Here is a 20391-nt window from a genome sequence, read left to right on the forward strand (position 1 = left end):
CATCTCTTATGAGAACGGGTCATAAATCAGCTGTAAAATACACTAAAAACAATTATCTATCATCTAATTTCTATCCTTTCTATTGGTTATCTTATTAGGCTTCCTAATCAATGAAAATATAGGTTTTAATATTTTTGGTGTGCACATTTGAGCCTTTTTTGTGTCAGTATACCCCTTGATTTATGTATATTTTAAACAGTAAAATGTGGGAATGCTTGATATGAATCATGTTAATAATTGTAATTATAAATGACTAGAACTGTACTTAAACTGCAACATCTGAACTCAATTACAATAGCAACAGATTCTTAAAATTACACCATCATTGTAATTGACCCCAACACACACACACACACGCACACGCACGAAGTCCTGCAATCACAAACAACAAGATCTGTTTTAGAGACATATTGACATTTTATTAAGGAATACAATCAAAATGTTTCTGCTGATATCAGGAGGAGGACCCCATGATTGTAGCTGAATCTTTTATTCATATAACAGATTTTTAGAAAATAGAAAAAGTCGTTTTTCTTTAAAGTTTAAATGAACCGAACAAATTAAAGACAAACCTTTTAGTTTAGTTTAGTTTTAGGTCCAGGGGAGGCAGCAGGTGTTGTTTCAGGAGTGGAAAAGACAGGAACGAGGCAACGAGAAACCAAAGCAGTGTTTCACAACATCTGGAACATGATGGATTAGAAAGAGAGGGAACTCTGGGAGTGAATCATTCATTCTTTTCTAAATCAGTTCGAGGCAGAGCTGTTGGATCAAAAACATGAAAGCCGTTCACTCCTCTTTGGTCAACAGTGTCGCTAAGCTGATGAAGAACAATAGCCATGCAGTAAAAACTCTGAAAATACCATCAGCCCATTGTACGGCTTCCATGGACAGTTGTTAATGCAGTGCTGCATTAAGAATGAATTTGAAAAGAGACAAAAATACAAAACATTCATTCCTCATCACCCTCAAACCTAATAGAAGCATGTCTGCCTTGGATGTGACATGATTGTCCCAAAATATACAAACTCATTTGGTTCTAAATGTTCACTGAACTTAACACAATGTAGACAAAGTTTATTTGTCTTCAGTTCTTCTCTCCAGGTAAAAAAAAAAAAAAAAATCACCTGGAAATGCAGTCAGAGAGCGATTCAGTGAAGCACAGGAAGAAGAATGGCTTTGACTCGTCAGATACTGAGAGAACTTTTGCAGTTTTGATGATGATGATCATGGATGAAGATCACTGACTGATGATGAGGATGGGATATTCTTCACATCCATGTGTGTGCACTGCAAGAACCTGCAAGAAAAACACATTTTAAATAGTGTTGCACATGTTTTTATAGAGCCATTAACAGCTTTGTGTGTAGGATTGTCTCAAAGTGCGACACAAACAAATAGATTTTATTTATTTTTTAATGATATTAAAATATATTTAACACGTGCAGTTCAGAATAGGACATTAAAAATGCTCAACAGTATTAGTTTTTTTTTTAATTAACACTAAACTGCATAACCGCTCATATGTTGCAAAAGTCGTAAAATGAAGCTTATTGATTAACACTAAATAAACTACTGTATGTGAGAGGATCAGAAACAATTATTTACATGTGATTCTATTCATTCACTCATTCAGTTATTGTTGCTGTGATTATAACTGTGTAAACCAAGAACAACAAAATGACATTTATTAGCTTGACTCAATACCTATTAAACAAAGGAATAACATGAGATAACAAAGGTATAGTAGTTATCAACCATTAGTAAAGCACTGAGCAAATACTAGGTTTTAATGGGTTTCCACAACCAAACTTGAAAATATGAAAACGTATGAATTCAATGGAACAAAAAATTAAAAATATACAATATCATATACTGTTGAAACCATAACTTTACATACACTGTGCAAAAAGACAACACTTTTTTCTCACTGTCTGAAGTTAAATCTGACTAAATCTCTCCTGTTTCAGGTCAGTTAGGATTACCACAATAATATCATTTTGCTGAATGCCACAATAATGAGAGAGAGAATTTCTTATTACTTTCTTCGAGGTCAAAAATGTTCATACATGTCCTTAGTATTTAGTGGCATTGCCTTTGAACTGCATGACTTGGGTCAAATGTTTTGAGTTTCCTTCCACAAGCTTCTCAGTTCTCTGCTGGAGTTCTGGTCCATTCCTGCTGACACAGAACTGGTGGAACTGAGTCAGGTTTGTCGCTGGCCTCGCTCACACACGCCTTTTCAGATTTTCCCACACATTTTTGATGGGATTCAGATAAGGGCTTTGTGATGGCCGCTCCAAGACATTGACTTTGTTGTCCTCAAGCCACTTAACTATTTTGGCAGTATGCTTAGGGTCATTGTCCATTTAGAAGATCCATTTGCACCAAAGTTTCAGCTTTACTGGCTGATGTCGTGAGATGTTGCCTTAATATTTCCACGTAATGTTCTTTCTTCATGATGCCGTCTATTTTATGAAGAGCTGCAAAACAGCCCTACAGCATGATGTTGCCACCTCCGTGCTTCACAGTTGGTATGGTGTTCTTTTTCCTCCAAATGTAACGATGGTCATTATGGCCTAACAGCTCTACTTTAGTTTCATCAGACCACAGGACATGTCTCCAGAAGTTAAGGTCTTTGTCTTGGTGTATTTTTAATGTTTATTTAGGAGTAATGGCTTCTTTCTTGCTGAGTAGCCTTTCAGCCCATGTCGGTGCAGGACTAGTTTAACTGTGAATAAAGACACTTTCTTACCAGCTTCAACCAGCATCTTCACAGGGTCTTAGCTTTTGTTCTGGGGTTAATTTCCACATTTCAGACCAAAACACGTTCATCACATTGCTCCTTCCTGAGCAATGTGATGGCTGGACATTCCTAAGCTGTTTATACTTGTGCATAATGGGTTGAACAGATGAACGTGGCACCTTCAAGCATCTGGAAATTGCACCCAAGGATGCATTGCACCAGACTTGTGGAGTTCCACGATTCTCTCCCTGATTTCTTTTGGTATTCCCATGATTTCAAACAAGGAAGCAGAATGTTTGAGGTGTGGCCTTAAAATACATCCCCAGGTGTGCCTTCAATTAACTCACATGCCAGTTAACCTATCAGGAGCTTCCAAAGCCATGACATCATCATCTGGGCTTCCCCACATTGTTCAAAGACATAGTACTTTTTGTGTATGTAAACTTTTGACCTTGAAATAATAAAAAATTCTCTCTCATTATTGTGGCATTTAGCATATTTTGTTAATCCTAACTGACCTGAAACAGGAGAGATTTAGTCTGATTTAACCAAAAGTGTTGTGTCTTTTTGCACAGTGTATGTAAACTTCTGGTTTCAACAGTGTGTATATATATATATTGGGGTGGGACTCAATGAAGAAAAGAATCAATTAATTAATTAGAGACTTTGTAATTAATTAATCTTGATTAATCTCATAATATTTGACACAAGAAGCAATGTTTTTCTGATTTAAATGGATTATGGTTCATGACTGAATCACTGAAAACAATAAATGAGCTTAAACAACAAAATTGTGTTTATTATTTTCATGACTGAGTGCAAACTAATGTTTTGAGAATATTATGATTGCATTGTTCTCACAGCACAAACTTAAATTTAAGTGAGCTATATTCATGCTTTTCTGGATTTTTAGTAAACTGTGTTTGTATTAAAATTTAAAAAAAACAGCACTTAGTACAGAACATTGCAGAGAAGTAGAAACTGAACAGTGCAAAATAGTTAGGATATCTGTGGCATGAAATAAACAGAGGAACTGATGAAGCTGATGAATTCTGATTGAAACAGTCTTTCTACATAGCAGTTGATTAGTTGGGTCAGACGATGCTATCCGTAGCTGCGCTTCTAGCACCTCCCACATCCTCTACCACAGAGAGTGGCCGACTGTCCACTACAATCATTTATCCACCGACTTTGTTCATTTGTGGAATTCATGGACTTATTAATTTTGGCTCTGAACCCTGTCATGTTGTCCAATGTGGATTGGAGAGATTGCCTGCTCCCACTAGGATCGTTGTCCGTGCTAGCTGCTGCTACATGTTTAGCATTAAGGTGGAAGAGCTCCGCTGGAAGGCTGGAGGCTAGTATGAGCTCCGGTCATCTGCAAAAGTTTTTTGCACAATTTGCACGCAACTGGTCTTTTGTTTTCCATCTGATGTTTTTATTTTATTTTTTTAAACCAAAATGTATGTCCACGAAGCGTGTGTAAGTGTCTGTGCATCAGCATTATTGTATCATCATACGTATCATACCATCACGGTGCAAGACGAAGCGCTTCGGGCATTCCTTTTTTGTTCCCACTAGGCTTTACACCAATCTGATCGGCCGATGTTTTACATTTTATGCATTTAATGTGACCGACTGTAATGTCTTAATTCGCTGATCCGATCAATGACGTCATTGTTGTGATGAAACTTTCGGTAGATGCTCCCATTGAAGTGTTTTATCCGTCTCATTTACACCGAAGAGTTGTTGGCTTTACGTGACACGGCTTTATTTCACTTGCATTTATGCACAAAGATGAAAACCTATGAGCAAACTGTAAAAATGTGGATCGGTTGGAGTGAAGCGGCTGAGCACTGGACTTCTTCCCCAGTCTACTGGCTCTGAAAGCGGGGGCAGCGTCTGCTGTTAGTGTGTGTGTGTGTGTGTTTTGTTTATTCAGCCCGAGCATGTTAAAAGATAGTCCTTAAGCAGAGCAATGCGTTCCCATTTACTTTCGCTTTTATACAGGACACTTCTTTCTATTCCAGGGTGATGGTGGACACAGAAGCGTGCGTGTGCGCGCCCCACCCCCACTGTGCTCCTGTGAATACAGACAATAAGCAACAGCAGGTTTTGTGATGCCACAGTCAGGAAATATGTCTTTGCTCCTGCTGCTAATGCTGATGGAGACTTCATCTCCAACTCTCTGAAGCTGAAGCTATCATCAACTTCGGGGTTAACTCCCACACTTCACAGCAGTCATTGAGTATGACATAGGAATCTGATTTAATTCAACAGCTGCAACGTTTATTTTGCCAATCACTAAAAACGACATACAGCTTATAATCAGTCTGCTCCGGTCACACAGACGCTCCCTCACTCCACACATTGGTCGAGCGACCAGAGCATTAATTCGCAGTTAAAGGGCCACGCACCCACAGGCACACACTGACAACAAATGTTATGTTCAGGTCACGTAAAATGGCACCGTTTGATTTTCCATGAATCTGTATCAGGTAGTACCAAAGGAAAGGCAACAAAGGGGCAGATAATACAGGTGTAATCTTCTCTTCTGCTCTTTTTCATTCAAAATATGTTGATTTGGAAGTTTTGTTGCTTAGACTTTTTATTTTTTTATTACTTTTGAATGAAATAAATAAAGACAAAAAAAAAAAATAATAATAATTTGGTCGGGACCTAAAAAAAACAACCTGAATTCATATGATCGGATCGGTGATAATTTATTTTAAAACTCACTGATCGGTGATCGGCCCAAAAATGCCCATCATTTAAAGCTTACAAGAAAAATAAATTACTTAATTGGGAATTAAGATCAGAATAAACAAGCCACCTAGTTCGAATTTAAGTTCAATTCGAAATTAAATTTGCATTAGGACTGAAGCATTTACAAGGTCAGTTTAAAGAGGATTTCATTTTTATTCTGCTTTAAAGAGGAATTAAAGCTCCCATGTAAATGTGGCCAATGTGTGAATTTCCCCCCTGGGGATCAATAAAGGTCTATTCTGTTCTATTCTATACCGGGAACTCGTGCAATGAGAAAGGTTCCGCGTTGTTTGGAGTTTTTTGTTTTGTGCGTTATTTTTATGTAATCAATTAATAGCAATAGATGCAATAAAGTCCCAGCCCTAATATATATACATATTTATTATCTTGCATTAATAAATTCTTTACTCAGTCATTGTTTGATTCAAAAGTTTAACTAAAAGCAAATGTCATGGCACTGCATTTAACCTGAGTTAGGAGAGGATGTTTGCTTGTTGTTTGCATGTATTATCTGTAGTTTCCTGTGTTACCAACCTGTGCTATACACTGTCCATGTCCTCACTGCTGTTGCCCTCCTCCTTCAGAGCATCTCCATAGTCAGCAGCCTCCTCCACGTGTGCCAACATGTCAGCCATGAGCGCATCCTCCAGCCTTTTCCTCACACTGTACACCAACTCCTCCTGTTTCCTACACACAAACACAACAGGAAGCTGTTACACAAGCCTGTAGCAGCCACTGACCCAGCAGCGAGCAGATGGTGAGTTTTCATAGAGATCCGCGGTCACTCTACATGGATCGTGGAAAATTGGAAAGCATCAACTCCGATGACGGTCAGCAGGACAGCAACGGCGAAGAGGCTTTTTTTAAATGTGGAAACACACGAACATGTTTAGGTGGTAAATAATGGAACAAATATCACTACTAAATTCAAACATCAGCATTTAGAGACGTGAAAACAATCCGGATCCATTAATAAAACTTTCCTAAATAGGAAACTTGAGCTGAGCCTGTAAAAGACCCCGCGTTGTCCCCGCTACTGCCTAGGTTTCAGCGACTGTATGCGTCGTAGGAGGGCCCAGTATTAAAGAGACACTCGGAGGGGATTCTTATGGAATATGGTTCTCAGCAAATATTCACACATTTCATGTTTTCTGTCAATGTGTTAGCGTCAGAAAATCAACCTCATTCAGGCTTTTCATGGGCGGTGGGGATGTGTTGAGACATTTATACAACATACAGTTTCTATTCTAGTCATGTATACAAACTAATGCTGAACAATTCATTGCATTTGCGATATTATTGCAATATCATGAAAGGCTGCATTTTTTTTTTTTTTTAGTAATAATTTATTTAAAGTTTGTTGGGAGTTTGATTTATCTAACAAAAGTCCAAATTGGTCAAAGCAGATATTAGTTTCTTACTTTTCCTGCACTTTAGTTTGTGTGACGTTACTGACTGGCTATTAGTAAGCTTTATTTATTTTTTAATATCTGTTTATTTTATTTATTTATAGACTGTCCTGTTAAGTTCAGAGAGTGTTTAAGAAGTGCAGTCCACATGTTTACATGTTTCATGAAACTAGTAGTAGTTAGATGTGTTGAAGAGGTAAAGCCACAGATTTGTTTGCTTTATTGTTGTAATCTGTGCTTTCAAATGTATATTTTATATGTATTTAAAGTTTAAATAAATCTGAAATTGTTTATTATGAAACAGATTGATTTACTGCTTGTGTTCATTGAAAAATACATGACAAGAGGCCTATGAAATTTTTTGCTATATTTGAGTGTGTTTCCATTGTCAGCTTTTATTGCCCTATTTAGATTTTGCGCATTTCCAAGGGTAATGGAAACACAGCTAATGACACCAAATGTTAGGAACATTGCTCACATCTTCAAAAGAAGAATAACAGCCATGTTAAAGTGAACTCTGACATACTTGTCAATGTTTTAACCCCATTTAGCAAAAAGGAAGAGAGGTCCATCTTTGACCCCTCCTCCTCCTGACTGACCATCAGTGTGTGTACACATACCGGATGTCTTCATCAGTGACGATGAAGGCCTTGCACAGTGGTTGCGCCGTGTTGAGCCACACTCCAGGGTTCTTCTCCACCGCTGCAGAGAGCTGCCCTGTGATGGGAGCGGCGCTGGTGTGAAGGGCACTGGCTATGGCCGACAGCAGAGTTTTGTCTGTGCAGCCTGGGCCCACACCTGAAAGGAAAGGTTTTCATGACACCCCAGAGGGTTGAAGTTATCACCCTGAATGATGGTTTATTAAGGAGACACAGAAGTATAGGTGAGGAGTGTGAGACACAGAAGTATAGGTGAGGAGTGTGTGTGAGGGTTTAAGGACACCTTGTAGGCCTTTGGGCAGCTCCATAGTTTTCACCAGCTCTTCTGCGATGTCATAAGCGTTCAGACCGCAGAGCTTCTTCTCCCAAAACAGCTGCAGATAAACAAAAGCTCCATTTCACCTACTGGCGCTTTTCAGCTTAGAACACAGAACCTGTTGAACTGATGTTAATCTTTTCCAGCCGACAGGCAGCAAACTAATCCACCACCAACACTTCACACTAACTGCTCCTGTTTTTGGTTCTTAGAGTCAATGCACATCTTGGTTATCGGACTCGTCACACACTCACCTGTCTGGGCTGGTCGACGGCTTTCTGAGGGTCCGTCTTCACCTTGTTGTTGGGGTGGTTGGTAACCTTGGTAACGGGTTGCTTAAAAATGGAAGCAGTTTGTCTGACTGGGAGCGATGTATTCAGGTCAGGTTTCCCCTAATAACAGAAAAAAAGAAAAACAGAAACTAGCTGGCGGCTTTAAATCCAGATCAATGTTTCTGAGTCATAACAAAGAAAGCTTTCAAACATGAAGGCTTTGTAGCACATCTAAAGGCACAAACACTTTAAAAATCTAATTACAGTCAATAACATTGATAATTATTTACACGAAAATAATATTTTTGGCAAGGAAAATGTCTGTGCCATGTTAAACTCCAGATCTAGTGTAAACAAAAAAAAAACAATTATATCAGGATTTCTATAGATCTAGCAATTTTTACCCTAAAAAGTATACAAAAATGTGTTGTGTTTTAACCTCTGTTAAAAAAGACAAAAATCCTAATCCTCCTCATCCTGTTTCCTCCCTTGTTTTTCCACATTTTGTAAAAAGTAAGCTCCAAACGGGCCAGTCACCTAGTGGAAACTCCTCCTCCTGACAAGCCTGGCTCCTCCTACTCGTTAAGAATGTGAGCTCCTCCCTCTCAAACTACCTCACAGGTAAAACCAACACTATGGTTTATTATAGAATACACATTATACTTTATCGTCATATATGTAAAGCTACATACACTAAATGTGTTCTCTGCATTTAACTCCTCTCCGAGGAGCAGTGGGCAGCCAGGGAGTAGAACCCAGAGCAGTCACTATCAGTTCCAATTTTAGTACCCGTTACACTGCCGCGTATCGCCTTTGACATGATCTGAAGTGTTTGTGACCAAATGCAATGCAGCGATTGGACAAAACAGCGGACTATCACTTTGAATGGACTATTCCTGTAATCAGTAGTGGAGAGGAGAAGAAAGCAACGTACGGTGAGTGTTTGAAACAGCAGCAGCAGCTGCAGCTGATTGACTCCGCTGCTGCTGCCGCACACATACACACACCGTGAAGCAGTGTGTGTCTGACTCACAGTCACAATAGCCATGTGTTTTACTGTAATGTGCAGTTTTTTTGGCTGAAAACAATAACAAGAGTGTGTAGATAGCAAAAGAAAATTGCTAGTGATCAGCTGTTGTGTGGAGTCGGCATCTATAGACACATCTACTCATGAATATGGATAAGTTGGCCCCAAAACGGACTGTTTTTAGAGCTGCTCAGAAAGTCACTTTTCAGGACTAAAACATGTCAACATTCACACAGACATATTACACACAATAATTAATTCTGATATAAAAAAACATGTAACCGTGGCCAGTTTTTGATTGAACGCGTTTTCCTTGTGTGGGCATTGTTTCCATTGTCTGATTGATTATCCCTTAAAGGGGACATATCATGCTAAATCCACTTTTTAGCCCTTAAATGCATTTTGTTGTATATTTAGAGTGCTTAGAAGTACAGAAAAAATCAAATAAGTCTCTTCAGGTGCTCCGTAGATATCTTTATATTCTGTTTTGCTCATATTTTTCAATCTGTTTCGATTTTTCTATTCTCTATTACGTTTTTTGAACTATTACATCACAGCATTTGCAGTGGAACTGCCAAATTAGTACATCAACTCCAGGTCCAACACTTCGAGCAATCCGCCATTTTTATTTCTCGCTTTTATTTTGTAGTCCAAGCTCAAGGATGCTGAAGTTACGAGAGGATAAGTCAAAATGTTTGGTTGTTGGATGTAGTAACCCACACGCTTCATTACACCGTCTCCCAGCATCAGAACCTTTTCAAAGTGCCTGGTTGAGTTTTATTTTTCACAGAAATGTACCCACATCTGTAGGTAAGGTCATTTTTGTGTGTGTGAAGCACTTCAATGATGACTGCTTCTGCAACCTCCGCCAGTATAAAGAAGGATTTGCCGAAAGACTTTGTCTGATTGAGGGTTCAATTCCTTCTATCTTTGGAGACGATGAACAGAGCACTTCGGTAAGCTGTAAATAACGCTAAAAAGTGTGATGATAAGACGTCCCTGTCATTGTTTTGTTAGCATTAGCGGTTGCACCGTCTTCAGACTTCATATGTTAGCGCTGTGAGCTCGTTTTAGATCCTTGATGATATGGCCTACGTGATTTAATTTAAGTCTAAAGTTTTCATTAGTCATTTCATTTTGCTGTATTTGTCTTTGAAAAGACTGTATTAAAATGCATTTCGTGACGTTAGCTTGGCGCTAGCTCGGTACTTGTGTTAGCTCACTTGTTAGGGTTCTGCAGGTTCATCATCTTCATTTTCATCTCGCTCCACTGGGTCCGACTCTGGCTGGAACATGTAAGGCTGGATGGACAAGTCTTCTGTTGTTGACATTTTGTAAATAACCTCTGAATAAAAAGTTTATGCGCCGCTACATAGTCGTATCTCTTCTATCAAACTACAAAAATGGCCGAGCAGGGTGGAGTTGAACCGAGTGTCACCTGAAGAGGGGGCGGGGTATGGAGTGTCTCATTTGCATTTAAAGAGACCGCACCAAAACGAGTTGCTCTCAGAAGCACATCAGAAAAGGGGTAGAAAAGGGGCCTGTGGAGCTATAATAATGAGGAATTCAGACCCAAGCATTGCAGTTCCGCTTTATATAGACCACAACTGTATGATTTATATGTAAAAAGGAAGGATTTAAAACCATGATATGTCCCCTTTAATGGATTTTAGGTCTAGCCTTTTAAAGCCTTAGAGTCTGTTAGTTTGAAATAAAAAGAGCAAATTATTTTAAACTATTTACAGTGCTACTGTTTAAGCTTCACAGACCTATTTGTCTCACCTTGTTCTGGTTGTTATTGTCGTACCGCAGCCTCTGTCGGTTCTTGTTCAGCTTGCTCATCAGCATCTTCCCAGTTCGAAAATCAAAGGAGCTGAGGTCCATTTGGTTACCAAGGTAACGGGCCAGTTGAGGCTTGCTTCGAAACTTCTTTCCAGATGGACTAGTGGGAGTGAATGGAGATACCGGGATAAGCATGTTAGTACTATAGTATTAAATATTAACACACACACACACACACAGGAACAGAACAACATGCAACAAGACACGAGACAATAGCATGTGCAACTTCAATGAAATACAACAGCGGTGTATGACATGGATGGAATAGTTCAATCACTCTGACTGATAGGCACATGTTTAGGTAATCATGTTTAACACAGCTCAGATTTAGGAATCATTGTGTAATATGGTGATCATGGCTACAACAAAACGACTACATGTTTCGGAATGGAAAGAATGAAGCTTCACTGAGCCAAACACACTGTGGGTGGATGCGTGCCAGTAAAACATGCACATACAGAAACAAATTGCGTTCCCAAAAAAATTGTCTTTTTTTTCTGAATTAATGACAAGTTAGTTTAACGTTATGAAAATGTTTTTTTTTTTTTTAATAGCCTTTTAAGGTCAAATCCTTACGATAAAAACAAACACTGTAAATTACAGAATGTAATAAGGTTTGGGGAAAAAATGGAATTCCAACTTGTATAGCCTCTAATGTGAAACTTTGCCTTTAAGTATCTGACCCCATGTATTTAGGTGAAGAGATAAAGTCATGTTAATGGTAATAAGCAAAAAATAGTTTTTATCTCGTTCATCTTGTATATTAAGTTTTAATTATGTTCTTAATTCAAAAAAAGCTGGACCTAAACATGTGTTTTCCCCCCTTTTCTTCAATATTTTTCTCAAAAATGTATTCTTGAAAGCATTGTAAATTTGGGGACAAAAACAAGCTAGAACGTTTTTTTTTTTTTTTTTTTTTTTTAAATATATGAATGAAGAAAAAAATATTTGTAAAATGTTAAGCGTGTCCCAATATCAGATATTGATTTGATATCAGCAAAGTAAAACAAGAGTTTCTGATTATAGCAGCCTGCATCTAAACACTAAGACATAATACACATTGTTTTCATGAACCCATTTGTTATTAATAAATGTTCACTCTGAGTAATATCAGCCTTTTCTAACATTCCACACTACAAAATAAGTAATAGTATGAATTCGTGCTGATATCGGGACACTGTTATCAAAAATACATTTATTTAAGAAGAAACTTTTTTTTTTTTTAACCTTGGAAAGTATCAAAGCATTTACCACGTGGTGTACTTTTTTGGGGGGTTACATTTCTAAAAAGAGAAGCAAAAAGTCTAACAATTTTTCCTCAAAAACATAAAAATCTTACTTGACAAAGAATTTCCTCCAAATTTATAAAAATACAGCCATTGATTTATTTTTTTTTTCTTTTCTTTTTTGCCTTAAAATGTTATTTAAGAAAATGTTAAATATCCATTGAGTTACAATTACAGAGAAAATGATCTGTATTTATTTTTTTATCGTTAATTTGGGGCGGGGGCGGTGACTTTTTACCTAGAAAATGAACTATTCTAGTAAATTCAGAAGAAAAAAAGCCATGTGTTTAGTGAACGCAATAGGCCTCTCACAGCACAGTAAACAGCTGATGGTTGTATAGGGACATCCTACCACAGACTATACAACCGACCCGCCTCCCCCCTCTCTGGCCTCTGATCATCATCTGGCTCTTCAGCTCTGCTAAATGAGAACAAACCTGTGGTTGTGGAGGTTTTAGAACCAGACAAGATACACAGACACAGACACCACACACAGACACTCTGACCCCGGCCTTGTTGTTACCGCTAACTCCTCCTTCCAGTCCCCAAACTTTAGCCCATACCCCTCCAACCCTCCCAGAAACATCTGCTCCGGGCAGCTTGTGTTAGCTCCTGTACCTAAAGTAATAGATATCGCTCTTCCCCGCTGACAGTCCAGACTTTCTCGTCACTTCTTCCATTTTCCAGCCCTTGGGGAGTGCTGTACAGTCCCACCTTTTCTTCTCCATTTCCGCGGCGGGCGCCCTACAGCTCCTCTAAAGTTCGTGAACACAGACGGACTGTGTGTTTGAGGGAACCAGGTGGACTCTGGAGAACTCTGGACCTGGCTTTTCTCACGCTTTTGTCTCCACGGCTCCACCACGCGTCCTGCAGGCGGTGAGCGCGCGCCCGCTGCTACAGATCCGCTCCGCTTTGTCCCAGATCACTCCGCCACCGACCGCGCCGCTACTCGGCTTCCGGGCAAGAAAGCTGCATCCGCAGGAAAAACAGGGACGCGGAAGTACGGCCGTCAGCAGAGTTCAGGGGTTAATTACATTTTTAAATTATAATTACGTCTTAAACTTTCTATGTTCAATTACAACTCAATTATGACTACAGTGACCAGCATTTTTTTCCAATTACAATTAATATTTTCCCCCTGAAAGTCAATTACAATTAATCACAACTACTCAGCCTTTAATAAATAAGCCCATAGAACAAGAGGTGTACCCATTCCGATATTGATATCGGCATGTTCGGCCGAGCCTCGGTTCTTAGGTCCCCCTGGCCCCTAGAGGGCCCCCAACCTCGCAATCCATCCAGAAGCGTAGGTTTTTTTATTTATGTTAATTTATTTTACTTTTAAATGTGACCAGCAATGGCTGTTTTAAGACTCACTAGGATTTAACTTAAGTGAAAACAATTGATACAATTTATTTGAATTGTATTTTTTTTTCTGTGTTTGTTAAAACTGTATGGCAAGATTGTGCCTTTTTGTAAAACTCTACGTTTAAGTATAGTTAATAAATGGCTTATAATAACACATAATAGTCATAATTTCTAAATTCCTGTCAACTTTTAACACTTTTTTTTTTAACAAAAACCCAGTGGGCTTCTCTACCACGAGGCTTAGCAAGTTTTCTGGGGGAAACCCTGGATAATAATATTACCAAAATGTTTCTGTTTTACAAAAAAAAAAATTGCACTTGCCGCCTCGCTATGGGCCCCATATACTGATTTTGCTTGGATATCCGTCCGATATCAGCCAGAAAAACGAATATCGGACTGCATCTAAAATCTCCGATATATATTATATTATATTTATTCAATTGTAGAATACTGTAGATATTATGTTGAAGGTTAAAATGCATGTAGATAGATAGATACTTTATTCATCTCCAAGAGAAATTCACAGTTCCAGCAGCTTACAGGTATGGGAACACAGGGGCATGCAGGGAAAGTACAATGTAGAAATTTAAAAATTTAAAAATTAAGAAAAAAATTTAAAACAGTGCAAAGAGAGTACTAAGGTAAAATATAATGGTATAATATGTAACAAAGTGGTTAATAATAAATGCGTCAGTTTTCATACCTACTGTTGCTGACTATTGTTCTCTGTTTGAGTAACATCACTTGATCAAGCCTTTTCTAACATTCCACACTACAAAATAAGAGTGATTCGTGCTCATATCGTATCGGGTATCAACCAATACGCAAGGTTGCAATATCGGTATCGTATCGGAAGTGAAAAAGTTGCATTGGGACATCCCTACATAGAACAAAACCTTCCTCTTGTGTTAGCTTTCTGTTAGCATCTCTCATGATAACAGGTCAGTTTGACCCATGTCAGCTTTTGAATATACAAAAAAATGTTTTTCATCTCTTCTTCCTTTTGCATGAAAACATAGGTTTTAATGTTTTGGCGTGGGCGTCTGAGCCTCTTTTCTGTCAGTATAGCTTTTGATTTCTTTTTTTTTTTAGGGTGTACACCTATTCGCGGTGACATAATCATTTGGGACATTTGCCTTAGCAACGCCCTCCGCCATTTTAAGAGGGGTTTACATTTGCCTGACAACCACTATTTACACTATTTACCGCGTACAACACAAAGGTTTTACTCAATGTTGTAGAAATATTTCAGCAGATTAGAGCCAAAGGCCAAGCACCGATATGAAGGGAAGTTACATCTGGTTGGTTTGGAATCATGTCCATACCAAGCACCTCAAGGTTCATGGAAAACTGACCCGACGACATGGCCAGATCTCCAATGGCCTGATGTTTACGAGTAGCTCATTAACAGCCCTGGCGTCCACACTATAGAGAAGACGAGGACTTACAAAAGCTTGGATGCATATATTTTCTTTAAGGTAGGCTTATGTATGTGTTTTTGTGTCTATATAGACCTGTGACGCGATGTGGCTATGCTAGGCTAGCGGCGCTAATAATAAAAAAATAATAATACAGCCTAAATTAAAACATAAATGGGTATATGAAGCACATTTGTTTATTTAATATACTTACAGTTCATATACAAGTCACCACATTGCATATTTACTGTTAATTTCACGTTGCTTGTCTTCAAGTTAGACGTACTAGCCATAAACATTTCAGTCATTACTGAATAAATTACAATTTAAATGTAGGCTAATTCATAAACAATGTCATAAAATCAGTCAGGAAGAAATTAGATCCCCAAAATTCACAACCTACCATTGACAAAATGTCTACTGCAAACATACGACCACTTTGATTTTGGGCTCCATGTAGTTCCATCGACGTTTGTTCGCCTCAGTGCTTGGATCCATAATTTACGTTTCTGGCCTTTTTCTGTCGGTATTCTATAAAAAGATATCTTTTCCTTCAGCCAAGCGTGGTTATGACAGCCAGATACTACGTAGGATTTGGGCATTATACGATAAAAATCAGCCAGACTGCAAAATCAGCGGTTGTCAGGCAAATGATTACACTCTTAAAATGGCGGCACGCGTTGCTTAGTCAAGTGCTGACGTCACGCAAAAAAGTGTACAATGATCCTCAAGAAAAGTGACATACATTAATGACTGTTAACTACATACTGTATGTGTCAGCCAAAGAACTTTAACACGGTTCTCCATGGTTCCCCAAATATAATTTTCATAGGATAGCCATGCCAATTACAATAATAATAATAATTACAAAGTCATTTTTCTGAAGTCAATTTTTTTTTCCAATTACAATTGCAGTTATAATTAAACCATAATTGTAATTAATTATCAATTACACATTTACAATTATAATTTACCCCAACCCTGGCTGTCATGATGTGAAAGTAACAAATTACATGTTCTCACGTTATTGTAATTGATTAGCTTTTATGGGTACTTGTACTTTTTTGAGTATATTTTTAAATCAGTAATTTTACATGCACTTCAGTACATTTTAAAATAAGTAAAGTAATTTGTTACATTTCTACATCACACCGTTACTGAGTTAATTATTATTTTTTTTGATTATTTCCATTTCATGGTCTCAGCAGTTTATGAAGGCACATTGAACATAATCCATATGTCCTTAGTCGAGCCATTTCTGAGCAACACCGAGCCACATTGCACCATTAAGGCAATTCATGAAACTGAAATCATCTTCTGGCAGAGCTACTCGGTGTATGGTTAGAGGAGACTGTGCCCTACAGACGTACCACCTTTGGCCAGACTGTTCTTTCAGTCAGGGGCTGTAACATCTGGAACAGCATCCCTCTCACTACGATAAGATAATGCCCCACGTTTAACACATTCAGGACTCAATTAAAAAACTGTTTAAAATCAAATCAACAATGTGCTCATTAGATCCTACAGATCTCCTGGTGCATGACTGAGCCAAGTGTCAGGATCCTCTCTAAACAGTAGATATATATCAGCCGGCCGATATATCGGGCCGTTATATGGACTTTTTTCGAGATCGGCTATCGGCCAAAAAAAAAAAAATGTATTTATCTATTTATTTTAATTGACCATCACCAACCCTCCCTAAGGAAGGGTATGAAACACTTTGTTTTAGGGAGGATATAAAAAGAGAATGCAGTGTTATACCTGGGTGAGGGGGAAGGGAACAGGGAGGAGAGACTCAAGGTAGGAAATGGAAAAGGTGGAGAAGAGTTGATTATTTTAATGTGAGAGTGAGATGTGATGTTATAGTTGTGCATGTGAAGCTTAGGTATAATGGTGTTGGCTGTGAACAGAGGGAAGGAGTGAGTGGTTATACCTAAAACAGGTATTTAGTTAAAACCGACTACTTGCACATTGTATATTGTTGTCGTGCTTTACTGCTACTTACCCGTCCTGTACTTTTTGTTTTACTTGGTTGTGTACGGGTATATTTAAAGTTAAGAGTTTTATTGGTGTATTTAATTTAATTTCTAATATATACATTTATATCATATGAGTGTTTCATTTGTCTTTCATAATCAATGTGCTTTACATAACGAATATCGGCCTCAAATATCGGCTTCCAAAATCGGCTTTAGATATTGGCCATCGGCTGTTTTTTTTTTTTTTAAATCGGTATCGGCATCGGCCTTTGAAAATCTTATATCCTATATTATTAATAAGCTGTTATGAAAAACTACAAATAACTTAAATAATAGTTTACCGTATATCATTATTTTTTGTCATATGATTCTGCTGTAATGATTAAAAATCATATTGGTTTTGAAATGAATGAATAAATCTATCTATCTATCTATCTATCTATCTATCTATCTATCTATCTATCTATCTATCTATCTATCTATCTATCTATCTATCTATCTATCTATCTATCTATCGTTATTAATATTTGATTTTAACTCTAATAAACTCTTTAACAAACTGATGTGTATAGTGTATTTCTTAGTGGTGCTCAGTGAAACCTAAAAGCACGTGTCAAAACTCCAGAGTCAAAACCCATCTCTACCAATCTGCATAGTCTCACACATTGACTCTCATTCCACTCACACATAGTCTAGCACCAGGTATTTCCATGCACGCAGACCTGCATGGAAATGTTTTTCTGCAGTCTGTGCCTTCTCCTCGCCCTTCTCTCTCTTTTCTGTTTCAGGCGTCTTGAAGCTGGAGTTGACAGATCCTGATCTGTGGTTCGCAGCTCAACTAGTCTGGTCTGGGAGACTCTGATGTTCTGTCTCTCTATCCTGTTCTGTTCTCCTCTTTCTAACTAACCACAACCAGTCAAAGCAGATGGCTGCCACCTCTGAACCTGGCTCTGATGGAGATTTCTTCCTGATAAAAGGGAGTTTTTTCTTCCCACTGTTGCTGATGCTTGTTCATGTGGATTTGTTGGATTTTTTTCTTTTTCTTACTCATTTTATATTTTGATAGCACTTCAAGATGACTTTTGTTGTAATTTGTGCTGTATAAATAAAGTTAAATTGAATTGAATTTGAATGGTCTTTGTAATTCAGTGTTTCATCTTATTTCATTATTTCTCCTATTTGTATTTTTTCCTTTATTATTCTGTTTTTATTGTAAAGTGTCTTTGGGTGGCCTGAAAGGCACTTTTAAATTAAACACATTATTATTATTATTATTATTATTATTATTATTATTATTATTATTATTATTATTAATAGTTTTGTGACTTTAGTCTAAAGGCTAACTATGAGAGTCTCACAACATAAAACTATTACTTAATATCACTTGACTCAAACATTCAGATATTGATCACACAGTAGGTGGTCGTGGAATACAACTAAAACATATTTCAGTCCGTGTTTTACAAATGTACCTGTTGTCGCTGTATAATTTGACTAACCCCCTCAAAATAATTTGAAAACCTCCCAATTACAAGAGCAACATAGAATCAGTTACGTTGCTTTTTTATTTCATGACAACATAATTAAAAAGTAATCAAATTGAAAAAAACTAATGCTAAGCTAAGTCGTTCAGTTAATGGAAAAACAACAAAAATGAATACTAATATATAACTTATTAAAGTCAGTAATAAAATAGTCACAGACAAACGACATTGTTTTTTTTAAATGGAGGTAGATTTGTGTGTTTATTATTCAATCAAAAGAAAAATCACTTTAATCAAAAATGTATATTTTCAAAGAAAAAAAGTGTTCAAATGATATTATTTGGGACTCAAATTTTTGTTTTGAGTTTCAACACTTTTTTGTTTAATTGAAAATATTTTTTTTGATAAAAGTAGACTTTTTTATTAAAAACTTCTTTTCAAATTGAATTGATTTTTCTTTTGATTGAAGAAAAAAAAAAATTTAAATACTGAAAAATAAAGACACAATCAAATCTACCTCCAATGTATTCGTGGCCATTCTAATGTTGGTATAAATAGAGCTACAGATTCAAACATGCTGCTACGTTCCCTCCAAACCACGCCCCCTCTTCACAAAGTTATGATTGACAGCTCTTGTTGTCCAATCATATTCTTTAGCCTGAACCAAATAATTAAATAAAACGTATTAAAAAATAACAACGCTGTCAGGTTTTTGGTGATTTCAACCGAGTATTTCACACCTACTGCAATTGTTTGCGCAGAGGACATGCTAACAATTCATTTTAAATTGTGTTTTTGTCAAAGGAAAAACTCTAAGCATTGCACGAGAAATGCCAAAAACCGTCTTCCAACCGGAAGTGAAATATCCTAACTGGACACTTGATCCCATCGCACATTATGTGAATCCTGCGGGAAACTAAAATGAGACTTTTTGTTCCCGTTGTCATGACTGAGCTCTGCTAAGTGATGCATTTAGATAAATGATGAGTTTGATGTGATATGTTTCTATTCTAACGCTGCGCGTTTTCCGTGTCATTGAGTCTCTATCAGCGGACAATGCGATGCCTGCAGATCGGCTTTAGAACGTACAGTGGTTCTGCATTGGTTTATACTGAAAACACAGCATCAGCTCTAAACCATCAAACCATGGCTGTAGACAACAAGCGTTTGACCTTGATGCAAATAAGAAAACACAAAGGACAGCATTGGAATAATAAAAGCCAATAATACAGCGCTTCTCTGTGTGATCGACGCCAGCCACACTGTGTAAAAGAGAAGCGACACATCGCGCAATAAACCCCAGACAAAGCAAACCGCTGTGCACACATATTCTCGACATTTCCATCGCTTACTTACTCGTTTTTATCCATCTTGAAGCCTCGGTCCTCTCTGTTAAATCCCGTCTCCCCTCTCCTCTTTCAGTCCCCTCCCACTGCCATGTTACAAATCAAAGACATTATCCACGCACTCTTTCTTATCTAATGGATCCACTGTTCTTTGCATCAGGGGTTCTCAACCTTGGGGTCCGAAGCCCATTTGGGGTCACGAGACACTAGTAGAGGGTCGACTCGTCAGATGTCTAAGAATATTTTCTGAACAATTTCAGCCCAGTGCCAGAGGTGAAAGTGATGGATTACAAGTACATTACTGTAATTTTATTGCTTTTATGGGTACTTTTTTGAGTATATTTCTAAATCAGTCATTTTGATTGTGCTTACGTCATAAAAGAAGTAAAGTAATGAATTCAAGAAAGTGTCTATTTGTGTGGTTGTCGTACGACAACCCCCAGTGCTATTGGTACGATTACCGAAGTACACGTGCG

At 37.7% G+C, this 20391-nt stretch overlaps 2 protein-coding genes across 6 annotated transcripts in view; both read right to left on the bottom strand.

Annotated features, from left to right (window-relative positions):
• The window catches only part of LOC114461674 (unconventional myosin-Vb), a 52599-nt gene extending 51345 nt beyond the window's left edge, over positions 1-1254 (bottom strand). The window contains exon 1 of the mRNA XM_028443929.1: positions 1125-1254. The gene's annotated coding sequence lies outside the window, so the exon portion shown is untranslated. The remainder of the gene's footprint in view (positions 1-1124) is intronic.
• On the bottom strand, positions 398-20071 carry mbd3b (methyl-CpG binding domain protein 3b). Of its 5 annotated transcripts, none has more exons than XM_028443936.1 (8): positions 19926-20026; positions 12673-12741; positions 10975-11134; positions 8148-8285; positions 7861-7951; positions 7539-7716; positions 6044-6196; positions 398-1297 (listed from the first exon to the last, which is right to left on the bottom strand). In XM_028443936.1, the coding sequence occupies exons 1-7, from the start codon at positions 19937-19939 to the stop codon at positions 6049-6051; spliced, it is 798 nt and encodes a 265-aa protein (XP_028299737.1). In that variant the 5' UTR covers positions 19940-20026; the 3' UTR covers positions 398-1297; positions 6044-6048. The 5 variants fall into 5 exon arrangements, with proteins under 5 accessions (XP_028299737.1, XP_028299738.1, XP_028299740.1 ...); XM_028443937.1 differs by having other exon boundaries at positions 12673-12738; positions 19926-19990; XM_028443939.1 differs by lacking the exon at positions 19926-20026 and adding an exon at positions 12939-13721.
• Positions 20072-20391: the final 320 nt, after the last annotated feature.

This window comes from Gouania willdenowi, chromosome 4 (genome assembly GCF_900634775.1).
Source record: "Gouania willdenowi chromosome 4, fGouWil2.1, whole genome shotgun sequence".
Classification (NCBI taxonomy): domain Eukaryota; kingdom Metazoa; phylum Chordata; class Actinopteri; order Blenniiformes; family Gobiesocidae; genus Gouania; species Gouania willdenowi.

Excerpts from the sequence above, each read along its gene's own strand:
- mbd3b (XM_028443939.1), bottom strand. The coding sequence starts at position 13,048 with ATGGAGAAGAAAAGGTGGGACTGTACAGCACTCCCCAAGGGCTGGAAA. Across the intron at positions 12,742-12,938 it reads AGCGATATCTATTACTTTAG|CAGAGCTGAAGAGCCAGATG; the intron begins GTACAGGAGCTA and ends GTTCTCATTTAG. Across the intron at positions 7,952-8,147 it reads CCGTCGACCAGCCCAGACAG|CTGTTTTGGGAGAAGAAGCT; the intron begins GTGAGTGTGTGA and ends GTTTATCTGCAG.